The following is a 19,930-nucleotide window of genomic DNA, read 5'->3' as shown; positions in this document are numbered from 1 at the left end:
CATGCATCCCGCTATTCGAACGAACCGTTGTTGTCTATCGCCACAGGAATAAGATTACGAGGGAAATTGTGGAAGCAGCTGAGATAGCCAGAGCAGGTGAAGAGTGCGTTAGCACGCCGTCTATAATTTTACCAAGGAAAGAGCTTGAATTTTTGGGCATAGTAGTCACATGACTGTCTTTTCCTCCTTCCCTTCAGTCTGCTCTATTGTAGTGGCGTCCCAGTGAGTACATATATACTCACCAGCTGCAATAAATCAATTGTTGAAAGTTAGCGCTCGTCCTGTGTTCTGCTTGTCCCTGTGTAATTTTTTGCGCTATGTATCCCAGTCCGAATGAATCGTCATGGTTCGGCAAAATGTAGCGAGGTAAAGCATCGGCCTCTTGATGCTTCTTTCCAGTCCAGTAGGCGACATCGAGATCGTACTGCTGCAGGCGACGCATCCAGCGACCAATGCATCCCGATAAATTCTTTAGCGATGAAAGCCAACACAGTGCGTTATGGTAGGTAACGACTGTAAGATGCGATGATGATGACATGGGCGAATTTTTGCACTGCCCAAACAACAACAAGGCACAACAGCTCGGCTATGGTGTAATTCTTCCCTGCAGTGGTTAGTGTACGACTAGCGTAAGCAATTACTCATTCGCGAAAGGTGTTGTCACGTTGCAGTAGAATGGCACCGAGACCATGACTACTAGGGTCAGTGTGATGGATGGTGGGCGCAGTCGGATCGAAGTAGCACAGCAATGAGTTCCACATCAAGGCATGTAATAAAGCCAGGAAAACACGTTCACATTCGTCGGGCCAAACGAAGAGCGCATTACTGGCGAGGAGTTGATGGAGCTGGGACGCAAGCGCAGCGAAGTTGCGTATGAAGCGCCGGAAGTAAGAAGCAAGTCTGAGAAAACTGCGCAGGTCTTTCTTGCGTAACGGACGTGCAATCCAAGGACGGCGGCAAGCTTCTCAGGGTCCACTGGAATACTTTCTTTGATGACCTAAGTGCCCCAGAACTTTGTTAGTCTTGCTGGCAAAACCACCTTCTTTTTCTTTTTGCTGAGCTGCAGCCCAACGTTTTCAAGGCAGGCAAGGACTTCATCAAGACGTTGCAAATGTGAGAACATGGCTGAAAACACTACAATTCCGTCAAGATAGCACAGATAGGTTTTTCAATTCAAACCACGCAAGACATTATTGATCATGTGGAAGGCGGCAGGCGTATTGCAGGGTACAATATGCATCATATTGAACTCGCAGAGCCCATCTGCGGTAGGAAATGGCCTCTTTTCTTTGTCGGATTCGGACATCGGTATTTGCCAGTAGCCTGATGCAAGGTCAAGTCTAGAAAAATATTCGGTGCCGTGCAGCGTATCTAGTGCATCGTCAATCCGCGGCAAGGGGTATACATCTTTCGTAAACTAGTTATATTCACAATTAGTGCAAAAAGTTTAGGAAAAGCTTAGGCCTGATAGAAAAGGCTTTTCTTCGAAGCAAAATCAATAAGGTCCTATTTATGTCCTATATTGGCGGCGAGGAGTTACGGAGTCGCCATCTATCGGAAGCGCCTCGCTGGCGTAGTATGAGGGATCACGTGGCGCGCTCCTCATAGGTTTTGCTGTCAGCGCTCACTGAAAACACCACACGCTAGCTCTCCCGGACATTTCTGTAAGTACTTTCGAAACGAGAGAAGTTTCTTACTGTCTAAATAATAATCTTGGGCAAACTGAAAGCACACAATCGTTTACAGACGCTATCTCTTTACCGAATACGTACAGCAAACGCCACTGCGCGCGGTCGCCGCGATGGAGTCTCCCGAACCGGCTTCTTGCGTAAAAGGTAGGTAAACGCTAAGAGCAAGTTATGTGAAACATGTTCTTATAGTGTTTGTATAACTAAATGGAGCGTAATAGAACGAAGCCTCAATGCAGCAATCGCGCAGATTCCCAGCGACCGGCGCGTCTGGATGCTTGTCCGCGCACTGTTTCGCTTTCTCCGCGCACGCGTTTTCGCACCGTGGCATGAGCTTTAGCCCGCAGAATATGAGCATTTGACAGTATACAAGCAACCATTGTTGCGTGGGTGTTATGAGAGCTGTTCACAAATAACTTCATTGTAGAGACTTCGGCGCCTACGGGGACTGTGATGTGCCGTCGCGACGATTCAATCTTTTTTTTCTTCTAAATTCTTCGACCTTTCAATACTATTTCTCGAGTTGCATCGCACTGTATGTTTATAGGTGTTATCAGCGTGCAATTTCCCGCTGCTCCTTTTTTGTAATCCAGTGCATTAATTCATAACACAAACATGACCATATGCCATGCTTTTTTTAAATGTGCTTCTTACCGCTGCCTTTCCACTCCACTGAACTTACCAGTATCTATAGCATCGACAAGTTCATGACCAAACCGTCACGACATTAGTCGGGCAGCGGACTCGGGCGAGCGTCTCAGTGCGCATTTTCAGAACATCGCAGACCGGGCGCCGTAGCAGAAATCTTCCTCGCGTCTGTGCTTGCTGCATACCCGAGTTGTAGCCGATGACTGTTTGCCGGTTTTATGTTTCGCGAGCCAAGCTTCACGCAGCTTCTTGTCTTGCGGCTGCGTGTGAATAAGCCTCACACCGGCCTCCGTTACGTGCGTCCGGCCCTGCGGCACCGAGCAGTAGCCTACCATGTTGCGCGTCTTCAAAGGCAGCCACTACCTATTGTAGTGCTTTTAAGCGTTGTAAAGGAGACACTCGAAGCGGGAAAATTTCGCCACTAAATGAGGACCGCAGCGTACGAGGGAATTTAAACTCGTTTTCAGCTCGCTTCGGCGCGCCCGAAGCAGCCGACGCGGCCGCTATGTCCACGTGATCCCTCCTACCACGTCACGCCGACGGTGGCGCCAGCTTTTCCATTGGTGGAGCTCGAGGCCAATATCTAAAATGTGAAGGTGGAAAAGTGTATAACAATTGAAGGGGTACTTATTACTGATATAAATGTCCAGAATGTGTGCCTTTGATGAAGCTAGCAAGTTGCAAAGAGAGAGCAAGCTCAATATCGGTACTTACGTTCTCATAAACTTGGCGTGTGCAAACATTAATAGCATGAGAGAACAATATTTGCTCTTGATTTGCAGTGGGCAAAAAGATTACCTGGTTTTGTATGCTCTATTGTTTGCAATGGTGGTTTGTCAAAGATTGGTGGTGAGGGAATTCGCACTCTCCGAACCGGAGGGGATGGGGCGACAACAAACCCACCCCGCGTGCGTTTAGTGAGGGTTCGACTGCTGACCGGCGATAAGCTCCACGCCTGATCGACCGTGAACCAGAGCCATGAGACGGGAGGTGACGTACGACACACACATTCAATTTAATAAAATAAAATCATGTCCGAGACATACTCGAAAAACGAAACATACAAATTACCTGCAGTGGGGCCTAGTTCGCGGAAGGCGTGCGGGTCACACAACGCACGCCCTGGCGCCACTCGCACGACACTAAGCCCACCACGTGGGAGCTATTAACATTGGCGAAATAACAAAAAATACGCGACAAAAATGAAAAATACACATGACAATAAACGCGGCAAACACTACACTAACAGAACATACAATACTTAACACGCGATGGATAAATAAATGAAAGATGCAACGCGATTAAAAAAAATACAGTCCGGCGGAAAGTTTTGAGAGCGGGCTGGGACACGAGGCTTAACTGTGGCGTGCTTGCCGAGATCCCGGTCTGAAGAGCGTCGGGCTGCTGGTACCTCGCTGCCGAAGATCCTGACGGACTTGCACCGTCTGTCGGTCGAACGGCGAAGACTTCGGCCTGGAGGTTTCAGCCTGCCGACCACATCTTCAGCTGTCTCCCGGTGCACGACCAACCTGCTCCGTCTTCCAAGCCGCTCTGCCGCTCGCCGAGCCGCCTCGTCCATAGAGAAAGAAATTTCAACAGGAGCGGACACTCCCATAGAGCCCAGCGGCCGAATTGACTGTAGCACACCAAGCGGATGTTGTTGACTCCTTGCGGTTGCGGCTTCGGGCGCGCGCGTTTTAACGCGATAGCGTTAAGGAGCTCGTGTCGCAGAAAAGCCGGTGTCGTCGGCGTCGGGTGTCGGCGTCGGCGGCGTTGACCGTGAGCGATAAATCACGGCAGGCGCTTCATAAATAAAAAGCAACTTCCAAGATTGGCCCGGTGGGAATCGAACCCGGGTCTCCGGAGTGTGAGACAGAGACGCTACCACTCAGCCACGAGTTCTTTTTTTTTTTTTTTTTTCTTTATTTCCAGCTTGGCTACAAGCTTCAAAAGAGATTGTGATCCTAGATCACACTCGTTTTATATGTGTCAAAGTGTCAAGCATTGACACCACAGCTTCATCACAGTCCTTCGTCTTGTACACGTCACGTACCTTCACAACCATTTCCACAAAATATTCATACACAGATCGGCCTTTAACATCACAATGTCTATATGCCAACAGACTACGCCAGACTGCGTGCATTCCAAGTAAAAAGATGACATCCATCTGATCAAAATCGTGTTCAGGTGGTAAAAAACGAATGCCATGTGGATTGAGGGGTAGGTCTATCTTTAACGTTCTCTGTAATATATCCCAAAAGAATATGGCATTATTACAATCAATGAAAACATGTTCGATCGTTTCAGCTTTGTTGCACAGAAAGCATCTGCTTCCCCATGGCACATAAATTCCTCTTTCCTCCAACCACGTTTTAACAGGCAAGGTTCCCGTGTGAAGCTTGAAGAAGAATGTTTTAACGTTTGCCGGTATCCACATATTTTTAACCCTTTTAAGTACGTCTTGCCCAGGCCCTTCTTGAAACATTAGCCGATACATTGGAACAGGGAACACACTTTCAGAGAGATCCTTCATAAGACGCTTTCTTTTTACATTAGAGAGGTACTCAAGAGAGAATCGCGCCCTAAGGAAACGATAGGACGTTACAACTTCACGCAAGAACCTTGAAATTGTGTAATGAGGGCCAATGGCTGAAGAAACAAAAAAATCAGGCATAGAAACTGCTAACATAGTTTGAAAAAAACTGCACAAAAACGGGTCTCTTTCGTCCCTTATCAATATGAAACGTGATACAACTTGCTGAAGAAACAAGTGGCACACCGACAGACCACCTTTCTTTACTCGACGAAACAAATTTGTCCTTGATGTTCGCTCCCACGTAGAACACCAGATAAACGTGGCAAAGATTCGGTGAAATTTTTGAATGTGCTTACGTGTACAATACAGTGCCTGCAGAAGATACATAATTTTCGCAGCGAGAAATCATTACAAATAGTGGCACGTGCAAAAATCGACAATTCGCGGCCACCCCATGCATCGGCCATCGCACGCATTTCATCCGTTTTTTCGAGCCAGAGTGACTCGCTTTCACGATACCCATCCAAAGGCACCCCCAGGTACGAGCTAGGTGTCGCGAGCCACCGGATATTTTCAAAAACACCGGGCGTGGCACTCCAGTGGCCATGCCAGAGACCAATGCACTTTTGCTTATTGATTTCACTACCGCTTTTCTCGCAAAACCTTTCAGTAATTCTTAATAATGCGCTAACACTCTCCCTATCTACAGCAAATAGGGCAACGTCATCCGCATAAGCAAGAACACGTACTTCACAGGACTGTATCTTAAAACCCCTGATTTCTGTACTATTAACTATTTTTCTACAGAGCGGCTCCAAAAATAAAGCAAAAAGTAAAGGACTTAACGGACAACCCTGTCGAACAGAAGAGAGTACTTGTATGCGTTGTGAGAGTTCACCATTAACAATTAAATTGGTACATGAACTTTGATATGCCATTTTGATGCCTTTACATATGACGGAACCAAGTCCTACATAATTAATTAATAAAAAGAGAACACTATGCGGTACCATGTCAAAAGCCTTAGCTAGATCTATTTGCAGCATCGCTACCTTGAGGAGAGCGCTATCGCAATATTCTAAAATGCTTCTGGCTGTATGAATATTTGTAAATATTTTCCTGCCCCTGATGCCGCATGTCTGATGCGGTCCAACTAACTTCCGTATAACTCCCTGCAGCCTTGCTGCAAGAACTTTCATGAAAACCTTGTAGTCTACATTTGTCAACGTGATTGGCCTGTATCCTGTTATTTTCAGTAACGTATTTCTATCTTTGCCTTTTGGGATTAGTACCGTGTGCGCACGATTGAACGATGGAGGTAAAGACCCCCGCTCGAGTGCCTCTGAAAATACTTCATGCAATGCTATTGCCATATCCGTCTTGAACGCCTTGTAAAATGTCGCACTAATCCCATCCGGACCGGGAGATTTGCCCGAGCCTAGTTCCTCAATAGCCCTCTCAATCTCTTCTATACTAATATTCATTTCTAATAAATTCGTTTCCTCTTTGCCTAGCTTCGGCATTTCTGCCAAGAAGTCATCCTCGTAGCCCGGCACCTTTGGCTCACGACAAGCGAACAATTCTCTATAGTAACTTTCAAATGCCGTCATGATAACTTTCTGTTCTTTGGATATATTATCATTATATTCTATTTCCAATATTTCATTTCCTCGAGCGTACGCCTTTTCATCTGATAAAGCTCGCTTTGTTGGTACTTCCCCCGCGAGATATTTTTCAGCACGTGCACGTATAACTGCACCTCTGTATTTATCCTCCTCTAAGCTTTCTAGTTTTCTTTTAATGTCTTGCAGTTCTTGCGTCAGCAAACCCGGATTAGCTGTTTCGATTCGCACTAAGTCCTCTAGCTCCTGCCGCAGACCTTGTTCCTGTTTTTGAGCTTGATATTTTATATGCCCACCTCTTTCTATAGCGTTCAATTTTACCCTTTGTTTAAATAACTCCCATTTCTCTGCGGCACTGCGTAGTGTGTCATTAAAAAACTGCTCTATTTCTTTTTTTGTTTTATCTATGAACACGTCATCCTTGATAAGCTTGGCGTTCAATTTCCACCTTTCCCATTCAAGTTTCCTTTTTTGCTTTTGGCCGATCTCGAAGGTCACTAAACAATGGTCACTGAAAGAAACGGTATCAACCTCGTAGTTCTGACAAAAAGGTGAAATCTCCGAACACACATACACTCGATCTAGTCGTGCATGGCTGGTGCCTTGAAAGTGTGTAAAGTGCTGGCGACTTCCACCTCTTGCAAACTGTGCCACATCATTTAAAGAGAATTTGCTCACGCATTCTTTAAGATACACAGCACTTTCATCATTTACACGAGCAGTGGTTGAACGGTCTTCCTGATTAAGGACACAATTGTAGTCACCCAACACGATTAAGCACCTCTCACAATCAAAATACATACTCAATTCGCGAAAGAACAGACATCTCTCATGCGGCTTTGTAGGTGCATATACACAAATAAATCTAAATTTCGCTTCCCCGTAAGAAAGATCGCACAAAACAAAACGTCCTTGCAAGCAACTTGTAACCGTTTCAACGACAATGCCAATTGAATTTTTAACAAACAATACACACCCGGCTGATGTTCCCACCGCATGGCTCACGCATACATTGTACCTAAAAGAAAATTTTGCTACCAAGCGTTCGGTCGCTTCCTCTGTGCTAACCTTAGTCTCCTGGACCGCAAGCAAATCCAGGTCTCTTTCTTGCATTATGCGTTTGACCTGATATTGCTTGCGACTGGCCCCTAGACCCCGTACATTGAGCGTACCGATGCGTAATGGTGCAGGTATACTAATCATGGTGATTGTAAGCGCGAATCACCAGTACAACGCTTACCGTGGTTCTACCCTGCAGTGGGAATACCGGGGTATTACTTCTCGCGTTCCTGACCCCGAACCGGCGACGAAGACGCCGACCGGACTTCGGGGACATATTTTTTACCCTTGGCGCCAGCAACGCGATGCCACTGACGCTCCAGGCGTTTAACCTTGCGTTCGGTGCTGTCCTCCGTCAACTTCGGGATTCCTGTTCTGGGACGCTTCCCGCGTGCCGCGGTCGCCCCCGTAGCGTCTGCTTGGTCTTCGGCCGTAGTGATCTCGGTGCTGTCGCTCATGTCTTCCTCTTCACTTGCTTGACTTAAGGGCAGTGGCTCTTGCGTGTCGCCTATTTCGGCACGTTCCTCAGTTTCGTTCCTCAAATCGCGGCTCTCAGGTGTCGTCCCTTCGGCTTTCTCGGCGTCCGTCTCCCGGGCCTTGTCTTCGCGTTCCTTGGTGTTGCTGTTCGGGGCAGACTCTTCGGCCTCCTCCGCGTCCATTATATTCTCTTGGTCTTGTTCTGTAGGGAGAACCGTTTTGGTTACTCTAGCGTAGCTCCTTGCACAATCATTGGCTTCGTGTCCGAACGCCCGGCACACACCACAACGTGGCGTCTGGCAGTCCCGTCGAATGTGTCCTTGCCTGCGGCACCTCAAACATAGCGGGGACCGGCCCGGCGCCACAAGAAGTACAGTGCCACTTCCTAACTTGAACAGATGAGGCAGGTCATCAAGCTCAACACCTTCCTTAAGTCTCATTCGCACGACTCTCGTCGTGGACGTCGCATGTTCAAAACCGGTGACGGACCAGTTGTCATTCGACACGTCCAGCACGTCACCAAAGCTACTCAACGCTTGCCGAAAGCTCTCACTTTGGACAGCAAAGTCGACCCAGTGCACTTTCACGGTGACGTCTTGTTGGACGGGGTCAATGACAGCGCAGAAGCCGCCCTTGACTTGAAGTCCACCCTTTTTCACGAGAACATCCTTGTCCACCTTGCTGCACAACTTGACTAGCCAGACGTGATTCATCTGGTAGGCTCCAATACCCGTGATGTTCTTGATGATACCAGCTTCCTCCAATGGCTCGCGAAAATCTTCCAGCCGATATGGCCTTCTTGCCAGGTCCCCGTGCAAAAAAACGCACTGCTGCATGCTCTCGCCTGAAGGCAATGTAGGCAGCAACATCCTATAATCCGAGGGTGCCGAAGAAAACCTGTCACCGCGGCCAACGGCGGCCGCCAAAGTACCTCGCATGGAGCGAGCCATCACGCGTCCTTCCTCCTCGAATGCCGAACGCGGCACCGCAGCCACGAGTTCGATGCTTCCAAGCGGTGCAAACGCGCCTCTAGTGAATGCGGTGTTGCCTTCGAAACCAGCCGTGGAAAGTTATACTGCGGTGTATATCAGTAATTATGAACACGTAACGTACAGAAGTCACAATTACACGAGTTGCGAAGTGCGTTTCCGCCGCATTTCTTTTGCGCTCTCCGCACACGCAGAGCCATCTTGCGGCAAACACAGAAGACCCCCTCCTCTCAATGTACGGCGCTGCCCCGACAGGAGGCGCGCCGCGCGCGCATTGGGACCGCTGCCAGGCGCGTCGCGGGACTCCCTCTCCCCTGACGACGCTTCGCCGTGCTTCCGGTTTAGATTACTATCTATCTCTCTGCCCGTGCCGATCACGACGTTTGGCTGGCAAGAATCGTTTCCCCTCCGAGACACCGAGTTCTTTGGTTCGTTTCGTTCGCTCAGGCGCACGTTTCGTTGTCGCGCCGAACGCTGCGTTGCTCGACGTTCACCGCGTGATAGGTGGGCGCTAAGTCCGATGCGGGGCGCATCGTAAGTGATTGCTGTGCCGTAGCGCATTGTCTTATACCCCTTGGCGGGTCGACGGGAACGCTGTCGCGTCCCACTCTTGAAGGCGAAGCTTAAGCGTCCTCCAATTTTTGAACACCAGTTGGTACACGCCGCGCCGGCTCCACTGCTTGGCGCGGCATTCAATTTTTTTTTCGCTTCTGCTGAACCTCGCGTGGCCTTGGCGTGGAATCCTTTATTATTAAATAGAAATGATTGCGATTGACCTTTACAAGACTCCACCGAATCTGTCAGGTGCAATTTCATAAAGAAAACGAAAGACGTCTTCTGAAAGGATGAAATGATTATTTTGCTCTATATAAATGCTCGTTCCGGGCTTCTTCTGCATTCATCCAAAGTTTTTGCACTAGGTAAGCAGCAGTTGTTGCCGTACGATGCTCCACCGGATGCCATCAGCTGAAAGAAAGTAAATTACAAGCATGAATCATTTTGGTATATTGAACTAACAGGAGTATTTCGTGTAGAGGCGAAACGTGCGTACGTGGTGAATGAGCGGCATTACACTTAAATTCACTTTTACGTACATTTCGCAGCAGACTCCTCCCAAACAATGCCATAAAATGTGAACATTCGATTTTCAAGCACACCTCTTTTCCCGGGCATTATTTCCTGCCCTTTAAGTGCACAAATACACGGGTGACTGCGCGTTTCCAAAACAACTTGGCCTCAGTCGACACGATGGTACGCCAAGTACACACACAGGCTCAGCCAGACCATGTTACACGCTCGCAGAATGCCTTCTAATCGCACTCAAGTCAGACTCGTGGGTGCAAAGCCTGTTTTCAGTCGCTCAGAATACGTAAATGTCATGTTCTTGAGCTCCTCCGTGTTATCTTTTACGCGTCCTGCCGGCGCATGCAACACTTCCGTGTTATCACTCTCAGCAATCGCTGGTCGCGTTTTCGAGAAGCGTGAGTACCGAAATAAGGTAAGTGAAAGCTCGTTAATACGAACTTCAATAATTCGAATTTATGGATAATTCGAACTGTACTATTTGGTCCGGCCAAGCTCCACAAAAGTCTATGTATAAAAAAGTCCGTTAATTCGAACGCGAGAAGATTCCCTCTCGGATAATGCGAACTACGCTCGCCTGGCACACGGTCAGAGAAACGCGCCTACTGTCTACACACAAGGCTGTATTGCCTCCGAAACGAAGAGAACGGCGAGAGAAGGCAATATCGGAAAAAAATCTAACCGACGCGGGGTCAGCCAGAAGGCAGCGGCGGCTGCCACCTCTCCGTTCTACGTAACCTCCGAGACTTCTTGCCCCTTGCGAATCTCGGAGGCTTTGCAAATCTTGTACAGCTGCTAATGTTGTGCGGAGATGGCACGGCAAGCTCCAAAACACACCGAATCAAGTACGTCGCAGCTGCGCTTGCAATCAAGAACCAACGAATCGGCGCCTTCGCCACCTTCACATGTTCAGCGTCTTTGTCTCGGCAGTCTTCATCGGTTGTGCACCTCTGTTTTCAGCTGAGGAGGTATCGGCCGTCGCGATTCATTGTGATGGTGTTAAGCCTCGGCTAACGTTCGTTTCGGTGGACATCGGTGGTTTGGCACAGTCGGACCCAGAGCTTCGACTTGAAGATGGCGTGTGCCCGCGGCACACGCCATCACTTTCTGACATGCCCTACTGCTTCCAAATCGCAGTGTACTGTTGCCCTCCTTCACTTTCGTTAGTTCGAACTTTCGTTAATTCGAACTGAAGCGGCTCCCCCTTGCGGTTCGAATTAACGAGCTTTTACTGTATATGTTGTTGCAGGGCTATAAAATGCGTCACAAACGTGTCCCACTAAAATTAAGTACATACACGCAAAACTAACTCACTATGGCCGGCTTGCTTTTTTGCTAACACCTTCACAACCCCAGGCGCCGCGAGCAAGCCTCAAGATATCACAAAAAGTTACCAAATAAGTTACAATACTTTTTCGGGTCAGAGAATGCGTCACGAACTTTTACCAGTAAGATTTAGCACACGCGAAACTAACTGCGGCACACAGCCTGAGCTGCTTTTCGCTAACTGCGTCAATGAGCCGGGCGCGGCAACCGTGCTTCTAAACTACCCCAAATATAACGACGCTAGTTACAATAATGTTGGGGCCACAGAATACGCGAAAACTTGTCTGTCTTAGGCGCTACGATGTAGTACACGCATGTAAGTACATACACGCGCAAATGCGTCACAAGGCCGAGCCGGTTTTCGCTTACTGCGTCAATAAGCCGGGCGCGGCAAGCGTGCCCGAAAACTACCGAAATAAGTTACAGTACTGTTGGGGCTCATAGAAAGCGTCGGAAACATCTCCCAGGACGAGGCATTAACTCAAATTAACTGCCCCAGACGGCGGAGCTGTTTTTCGCTAACTGCGCCCCTCAAACTAAGCCTAAAAGCACTTAAAAGGCGCCGCACACTGTCAAACACAATTTCTCACCTTGCCGTAGTCCAGTAGTGCAGTGGTGCCGTGTCGAAATGCAGACGATACGCAAGAAAAGCATAGAGAAGGCCTGGAGCCCAAAAAAATGGGCTATATCCAAAACAGACGGGTCACCGGGCGTGCGAGCTTCGCACGTACCACCGTCCTCGCTCACTCCTGCGGCTTGTTTGGCGCATGACGTATGCACGCGCGTCTGGCGTGCCGCTAGCTTGTTGCTAGGCAACGCAACAAAAAGTTGCAAAGTACAAGTTCACTTACACGCAAAACTCTTTCACTTTTAGTGGGAAGGAATGATAAAAATAAAGTGTTGTCTGGAAGTTTATTTCACATTCTTTTTTTTTTCTGATGGTCGCGTCAACTAACGGATGTTGTTGAAACTAGGCGTGACATGTTTCCTGTTGCCAGTTTTTGAAGAGTGTCCCCTCTTGTTGAATTTCTTTCTCTATGCCTCGTCCCTCCGTCGCGCTCAGGCGAGCTACGTCACCAACCGGTCCGGCGAGCTCAGGGACAATGGGAAGCTCTCTTCCCCATCGCCGTTCAAGCGGCGTTGTGGCTGCTGCGGCAATGGCGGCCATCTTGAGAGGGGCGCGGGCATGCACTCTGTGACATGGTTTCGATGCACCATAATTGTCATGATTTACGTTTTTATAAAGGCGAGGTAAATCCCCGTTTTACTTTCATGGACCAAAAATTGTAAACTGGTTTTGACAAATGGAGTATGGAACATTTTCTACATCACTGAAACACGTTTGTACTCACTGTTATGATTCGTGTGGCTTTGTTTGATTGAGTGGAGCCACTGTTTGGTTGGTGAATGGAACTATGCGGGACACTTACTCCGGCCCGCTATACTATTGCGATATTATTTTTGTATTATTTATTTCCATTCACCTAAGGGTATAAATACATTACAGGGGGAAGTGAAATACGTAGTAAAAGTGAACACGAAAAATAATAAAAACAGTGATAAATATTAGTGCTGGATGCTACTGCATCGAACGACGTCGCTTTAGGCGCATTGCGATGGCATACGTCATTTGGGGTATTTGTTCCGCCTTTTTGTCCTCAAACACGTACGGCTTGCGAAACGACAGAACTTGGTTTCATCAATGCGGTAACATTATATGTCCCAGGAGGCAGAAAATCTCGCGTGATCAACCGATGCTTCCAAAAAAGTCGCAGTTTCGCCGGAAAGGCGAAGCACCAATTGCGATGGCAAATGAGTAGATAGGTGTACGAAGTAAGGATAGTAGTTTTATCGGCCGTGTCAATATGTAAGCATTCGCTTACAAAGTAAGAATGATATATAACGTAAGCGCGACTGGACGATGACATAGAAACAGACAGAGACAGCGCTGTCTTTGTGCGTCTGTTTATTTCTGCGGCCTTGTTCTATTGCGATTACCCATTATCTTCGATGCAAACCAACTAGCCCGCCAGCGTGTTTTAACTAAATTACCAAGCAGCGTGTCACGAACATGAAGGTCAACGTTAACACATCTCGCTCCGATGAGCTCAGAAACTTGCCGTCAAAATGCTAGACTGAAGAATCACGGCAGTAGCAGCGATCGAATTGACCTTCGTGTATACCCGCCGTGGTTGCTCAGTGGCTATGGTGTTAGGCTGCTGAGCACGAGGTCGCGGGATCGAATCCCGGCCACGGCGGCCGCATTTCGATGGGGGCGAAATGCGAAAACACCCGTGTACTTAGATTTAGGTGCACGTTAAAGAACCCCAGGTGGTCAAAATTTCCGGAGTCCCCCACTACGGCGTGCCTCATAATCAGAAAGTGGTTTTGGCACGTAAAACCCCATATATATTATATATATACCTTCGTGTATCTCTCGCCCCAGCGTGAACGTAACATCGAAAGCACAGCGCATACGAAACTACGGGCGCTACGCGCACTCTGCAAACATCGCACATCGCGTTGAAGATAAGATCTGCACGGGCGCGCACTTTGGCGACGTCGCAGATCGCTTTGAAGATACGGCGCCCGCACGGCCACGCCGTAAGCCGCATCTGCCTTACAAGAACGCCCCTCCCCTCCTCCCCGTGCCTCGCGCGCCACAGGAGAGGGCGCGCTTCCTGCCCGCCGTCCTCGCTCGAACAGGCGAGATTGAGCCACGTCCGCTCGCTCACGCTCGCACCCGTTCACTCGCTCATGCAGCACGCGGCTTGGCCTCGGAAACTCCACCGCTTCGGTGGCAGTCTAGGGGGAAGAGGTAATTGGTGCCATCCATCAGGAGGGCGGGAAAACAGCTCCGCTTACTTTGCGCGGTCTCCTACATCAGCGCACGCCCGCGTGCGCGCCGATCCAGGAGGCCGTGTCCTTTCGCCCCTTCTTTCAACTTCTCTCCCCTTGCTCTCCCTCGCAACTCCCTCACTTTCGACTGTCTCCGCGCATGCACGCCGGCCCAGCGCCAGCTTAACCCGCCGCACGAATTTCATGTTTCGTTATCTGCTGTGCTCGGGAAGCCTGCGCTGCTGTGCGTTGAGCGGTGTGGGCAGTTTCAGTTTCGTAATCCTCGATAGCTGTGTGCTATTGCTCCGCGATGTTTCACCAGTTTCACGACTCGCACCGCTCGTGCATCGTGCAGTGGTGCACGAATACCTCAAAAACAAGCCTTGCAAGGCTCTTCCGGGTGATTAAAGACAGCAGCTCAGCGCGCAGATCAATGGACATAAGAAGACGCATGTATACGAACACGACCCTGGTCATTTGTGTGATACATGATTCTCCGGTCATCGTTCCGCCTTGATTGTGCCACACGTCCCTCTTACCAGTAGAGAACGTTGACAAAAAGATGTTCCTCCTCATTGTCACCTGGTCAATCACTTGCTTTTCTGTGCCAAGTCTCATTCTGCAACTTCAGTAACTCCCCCAGCTTTCCATTCCGCCCTCACTGCTTTTTCTGTGCGTCATCGTCTACAAACGCACTAACAGCTGGGAAATTACTTTTAATGTTTCTGTGTTGTCTCAGTAATTGCGGATGGGAAACCGCACGAACCTTAATGTGTAGGCATAATACACGTTTTTCTGGATATGCAGATTTTTGCAGTTCGTGTTTATTACACAAACGAGTGCCTCAAGTGACGTAATTTTACTGCTAAGCCTTGCATTCGAAATGAAAGTCATGTTGGCTCATTTCACCTGGTCTTTGATAGAAGAATACGCCTTTCTACGAATGTTTTTTGTGTGCTGCTAGAAAACCTGACTACCTTCTGCTCCCCCTCACCACCGTTACTCAAGTTGTGGCCAAGTGGACAATCAATCAATCAATCAAACAAACAATCTTATTTATCAGAAACAATATGAACTGGAAGGACACCTGAGCAAAAAGCTGTCGCAGCAGCTTGACGGAGGCCCAGGGTTCCATACATGGCAGTAGCACTCGCATGATATTTACAAAATAATGTGATAATGTATATTTATGTTTTTAGTACAATGTTATTTTTGTTCGGCCATGTCTTTTTCATTTTGTTCAGTAGTAATGAACATGTTACGCATTTCATATACTCTTGTGCAGGTTTATAAGTAAGTTCTTGTTTTTTTTTTTGTATGGCTGTGAATAAAACAATCTTAGCATTTTATTCTATATTATAGGTATTTTGCGTGTTATTGTTTTTGTCATTACCAGTGAATTTTCCCTTTAATTAGTTGTCATGACTGCGTCATACACGTCATCCAGTTTTGTGCAATATCTTAGTATATCAAAAGTTCTCAGTGCGAATATCGGAAGCTCTTCTGCACTTTGGTCTATAGGGCATTATATAAATATCTTTTATGTGTGCGTGCACGAAACGGCCTACGCGTCTTCTTAAATTTTATTTATTTTTTGTTATTTCACTGTCTGTGAACTTTGTGTTGTTGAGTAGTATACATCTCATGCATTTTTAACTTTTCCTAATTTTTTCGGCGTGTATGATACCAGTTGAGTTATGTGAAAATATTTGTTTTCGGAAACGTAAGTCGACAAAACGAGGCCAAGGATCTGCTGTGTTGGAAGTGGAATTTATATATGTTCTGGCATATATGCTAGCATGCTCTAAGTATGGACAAGAGTGCGTGCGTGCTAACGCATAACGCACCCACGGCACACCTCGCGCCAGTTCACAAACAATGATAAAAAATACGCACCGCTCATAGGTAAAAAAAAAACGCAAAACTGAAGGTGGGTGGGGCATGGGGAAGGTTGTAGAGGGCATAATAAAAACAAAAAAAATGGCTGTGGCTTAGGTAAGGTTAAGCCCAGGATGCGAAGCATACTAGCCTTTATTTTAGTTGTTGAACCACTGTTTAGCCTGGTGAACTGCTGTTGCTTGGCTATATTTGGTTCGGCTAGACGAAGAAACAACTCATGCATTACTTCTTCGCCTTCAAGAGTGGAACGCGACAGCGTTCCCGTCGACCCGCCAAGGGGTGTAAGACAATGGGCTACAGGGCAGCGACTACGCGCCCCGCATTGGACGCGGTGAGCGTCGAGCAAAGCAGCGTTCGGCGCGGCAACGAAATGTGCGCCTGAGCAAGAGACGCACGCCTTAGAAACAGCGCGTTTCTAAGGCAACACCGCATTCACTAGAGGCGCTTTTGTACCGCTTTGAAGCGTTGTACTCGTGGCTCAGTGGTAGCGTCTCCGTCCCACACTCCGGAGACCCTGGTTCGATTCCCACCCAGCCCGTCTTGCAAGAGTTGAGCCAAAGCCACTTCTCCTCTGTCGTGACGTCACGGTGTCACGTGATTTCATGGTCACCGCCGCGCCTGAGGAGCTGGGTTGAGCCCTCGTAATATGCTTCGCATAAAAGAAAAAAACAAAGAGCGCTAGGGCGAGGAGTTCGGAGGCACTACGCGGCTGCTGTCCCTGTTGCCGTGAACGCGTAAACAATCGTGTGCGCCGCCAATTTTCCAAAGTATCGCCCTCCTGCTAGGGCCGTAACTGAGCGGGACCTTGGCACTAGCGTCGAAAGAGGGTCTGCTTAAAAACAGCCAATGACAGCCATGCGGAGATTCACCCCTAGGACGCTGCGACGATTCCATCACCCTGGCACTACATGCGGACCCTCACGGCGACGGTAGAAATCGGCCTGGAGTGTCCGTATAATTGCTATCACAATAAAATGGCCGACGGCGCAAACAGTATAAACACATCAAAACTGGATCGGATTGACGTAAAATTTCTCATGGAGGTTATGGCAAAAAAAAAAAGTGTATTACGCTTTTTAAAAGAAGTTACAAGTTTTGGTCTGGGTGGAAATCGAGCCCGCACCTACAAAGTGCGAGGTGAGCACGGCGGCTCTGCGGCTGCGGGTAACGTGTGCCTAGTACGTGCGTCATTGCACACGTCACGTCGCAGCCACATGGCTGCGACGTTAAAGTGACGTAAGGTGTAGTAAAGGGAATTAAGGTGTAGCAAAGTGAATGAACGTGAAAATAAGTGGCTTGAGGTGGATTAACGTGGATTAAGGTCGGTACAAATTGGACCTAAGAGGATTAAGGTGCGTTGCGGTAGAGTGGGTAAGAACACGTAACAATGTGTGACATCACATATCATGGTCACGTTATGTTCGAAAGTAAACTTGGTTCCGAAACGCTCATGAGTGAAGTCACCTCACGTGCCACGTCATGAACCATGTACTGAAGAAATCACAATATGAAACCGCAGCTATTTCGATGAGTTCTCAGTGGCAGCGGTCCCACTATTATCGAATGCAGAGAAAGAAAAGTGAAGGACGGAACGCAAACATTAAGTCTTTAATGGTGATAACTAAGAGAAGTCACAATACTTTCGCATTCAAATAGCGTAAGAATACTTATGTGACTGTCAATTTTTGCTATAGTAATTTTGACTGACATTCATTTTCCACAATACCCATCAGTAAACGTATTCTTTTCGAAGGCTGTGCTACGAGAAAGGGCATTTTGCTTCAATATTCAAAGACGAAGCATTAAGGATAGTTAAAACTTCGAACCTCCAATAATAAATTGCCATTACATTATCGTTGAAAATAGGCGAGCAACGATTAAAAAATCAGGCGCATCGCGAGCGACATTCGGTTAGTTTGAACGAAGCTGTGCTAAAAACGTGCCGTACATTAGAAATGTATCTCATTTACTTCCGCTGCAGCCCTACTTCGTAATCCGTGGTATTGATGGTACTTTATTTATCCCTATGGAAACTAATTTCTTGCTTTTCTTTTTTTTCTGAGGAGGGCGGGGAGGCAAGATTGCAGATGTGCTGCGTCGCGACACTTGTGCTCAGTTTTGCATGCGTTTGTGTAACTTGTCTGCTTCATAGGGCGTGCATGTGGTCTTGCGTCAGAAGCAGGTGCCACGCTATTGTGCATTTGGCTCACAATTTACGTTTGTGTTGTAACGAAAATAAAACAACCTTCTTGACGCAGGACATGAGGGCCCTCCTGTTCTCACGCACGTGCTCCTTCCGTTGGTCATCATGCTGCTCATGCCAAACGTCGTCGTGTGCACCGTGTGCTTCGTAGTTTCTCACAGCTCGTCCACTACAGAGGCCCTGGAGTTCGGCTTCTCCAAGTTCTGGCGCGACTCCTGGGCAAGCCTGGGCTTGGCAACGCTGGAAACATGGGCGCTTATCGTCGCGTTTACTGTTTACAGTGGTCTCTCTCTAGTACTGATCCCTGGTAGTACTTATCACGGCCCACCAACGTCATCGGGGCACAGGCCTGTCTACCGGAAGAGCGGGTTCACCTATTACGTCATCACCATGACTATCGCCGCTTGTGTTTTGATAGTTGTTGACGCTCCTTGCCAGGTAGCATACAGGTGCATGCCTGGATTGGCCGCTGCGCTCGCATTGTTCGCATTCGCAATTCCGCTGCTTCTGTACGCGAAGGGGAGAATGAGTCCCTCGCCAGGAGAACACGGCACAACAGGAAGTCTGGTACTCGACTTCTACTGGGGCACGGAGCTCTATCCTCGCATCGGAGAGCGACTGGACATCAAACAATGGACGAACTGCCGCTTCGGGATGATGATGTGGCAGCTGCTGGTGTTGGTCGGCTGGAAGGCTCAAGTCGAGGCGAGCGGCTGGAACTGGTGCGTGGCATCTACGGCTCTGTTGCAGACCATTTACATCGCGAAGTTCTTCTGGTGGGAAGATGGTTACATGCAGACCATCGACATCACGGTGGATAGAGCAGGTAGGTAATGTATATTTCTGGTAAATAGAAACTGCGGATGCTCGCTATGTGGCTTTGATTTTGCATTAAAGGGTAGCTATGCTTGAAGTACCGGCACCTTTTTGAATAATCTGGACGCCCTCGCAAGCCGGTTTCTGTGGGTTGTAGTTGGCCAGAACTGATTGCAACTTATCTTTGTTGGCCTAAACGCTATGACACCGAAAATGTTCTTCTGTATTCTTTATTTTTTTTGCTAGTTTTGCGGTCCGTGAATGTTCTCTCTTCTCTCGCTTTTTGTTGCAGTTGGCAAAAATGATCTAAATGCAAAACTACCTCCTAAAAAATAACATGGTACAATTACATTTGTCCCCTTTTCCTTTGGTGTGCGTGTGCAAACGCGGCAATGGGCGGACAAGTCTTAATCTTCAAAGTTGTTAATTGATAATACGTGTTCGCGCAACATCACGTTGAGACAGCAGCCTATTTTCAATTTTTAATGCTTCTTTGCATTTTCCATGGCCTTTTTACGCTAATATAGTAGCTGTGTTTTCGTAATTTTACTTCCTGATTTGATTCTATTTCTCAGCCTAACATGAAAAGAGCAACGCATTTTCGAGCCTAATCTCGAATCATGTTACGCTTTTCGACAGTCTTTCTTACAAACTTTGTACTTGTTTACCCCAATAATAATCGGCGGTTCTATATAGCTGCTTATCTTCTACCTATTGCCTTAGGTACATCAGCGGGGGTTACC

The 19,930-nt window shown here is 47.9% G+C and overlaps 1 protein-coding gene across 2 annotated transcripts in view; it reads left to right on the top strand.

The window, feature by feature from the left end:
- Positions 1-19,930, top strand: part of LOC135906185 (uncharacterized) — a 96,463-nt gene that overhangs the window by 47,091 nt on the left and 29,442 nt on the right. Inside the window, exon 2 of one of the 2 annotated variants that reach the window (XM_065437450.1) lies at positions 18,427-19,197. The exons of the other annotated variant lie outside the window; for it this stretch is intronic. Within the exon in view, the coding sequence (XP_065293522.1) occupies positions 18,427-19,197 (771 nt within the window). The remainder of the gene's footprint in view (positions 1-18,426; positions 19,198-19,930) is intronic. 2 annotated transcript variants of the gene reach the window in all.

Source organism: Dermacentor albipictus, unplaced genomic scaffold (assembly GCF_038994185.2).
Source record: "Dermacentor albipictus isolate Rhodes 1998 colony unplaced genomic scaffold, USDA_Dalb.pri_finalv2 scaffold_16, whole genome shotgun sequence".
In the NCBI taxonomy this organism is placed as follows: domain Eukaryota; kingdom Metazoa; phylum Arthropoda; class Arachnida; order Ixodida; family Ixodidae; genus Dermacentor; species Dermacentor albipictus.
Note: the sequence above shows the minus strand (reverse complement) of the source record. Positions and strands in the feature narration are given on the sequence as shown.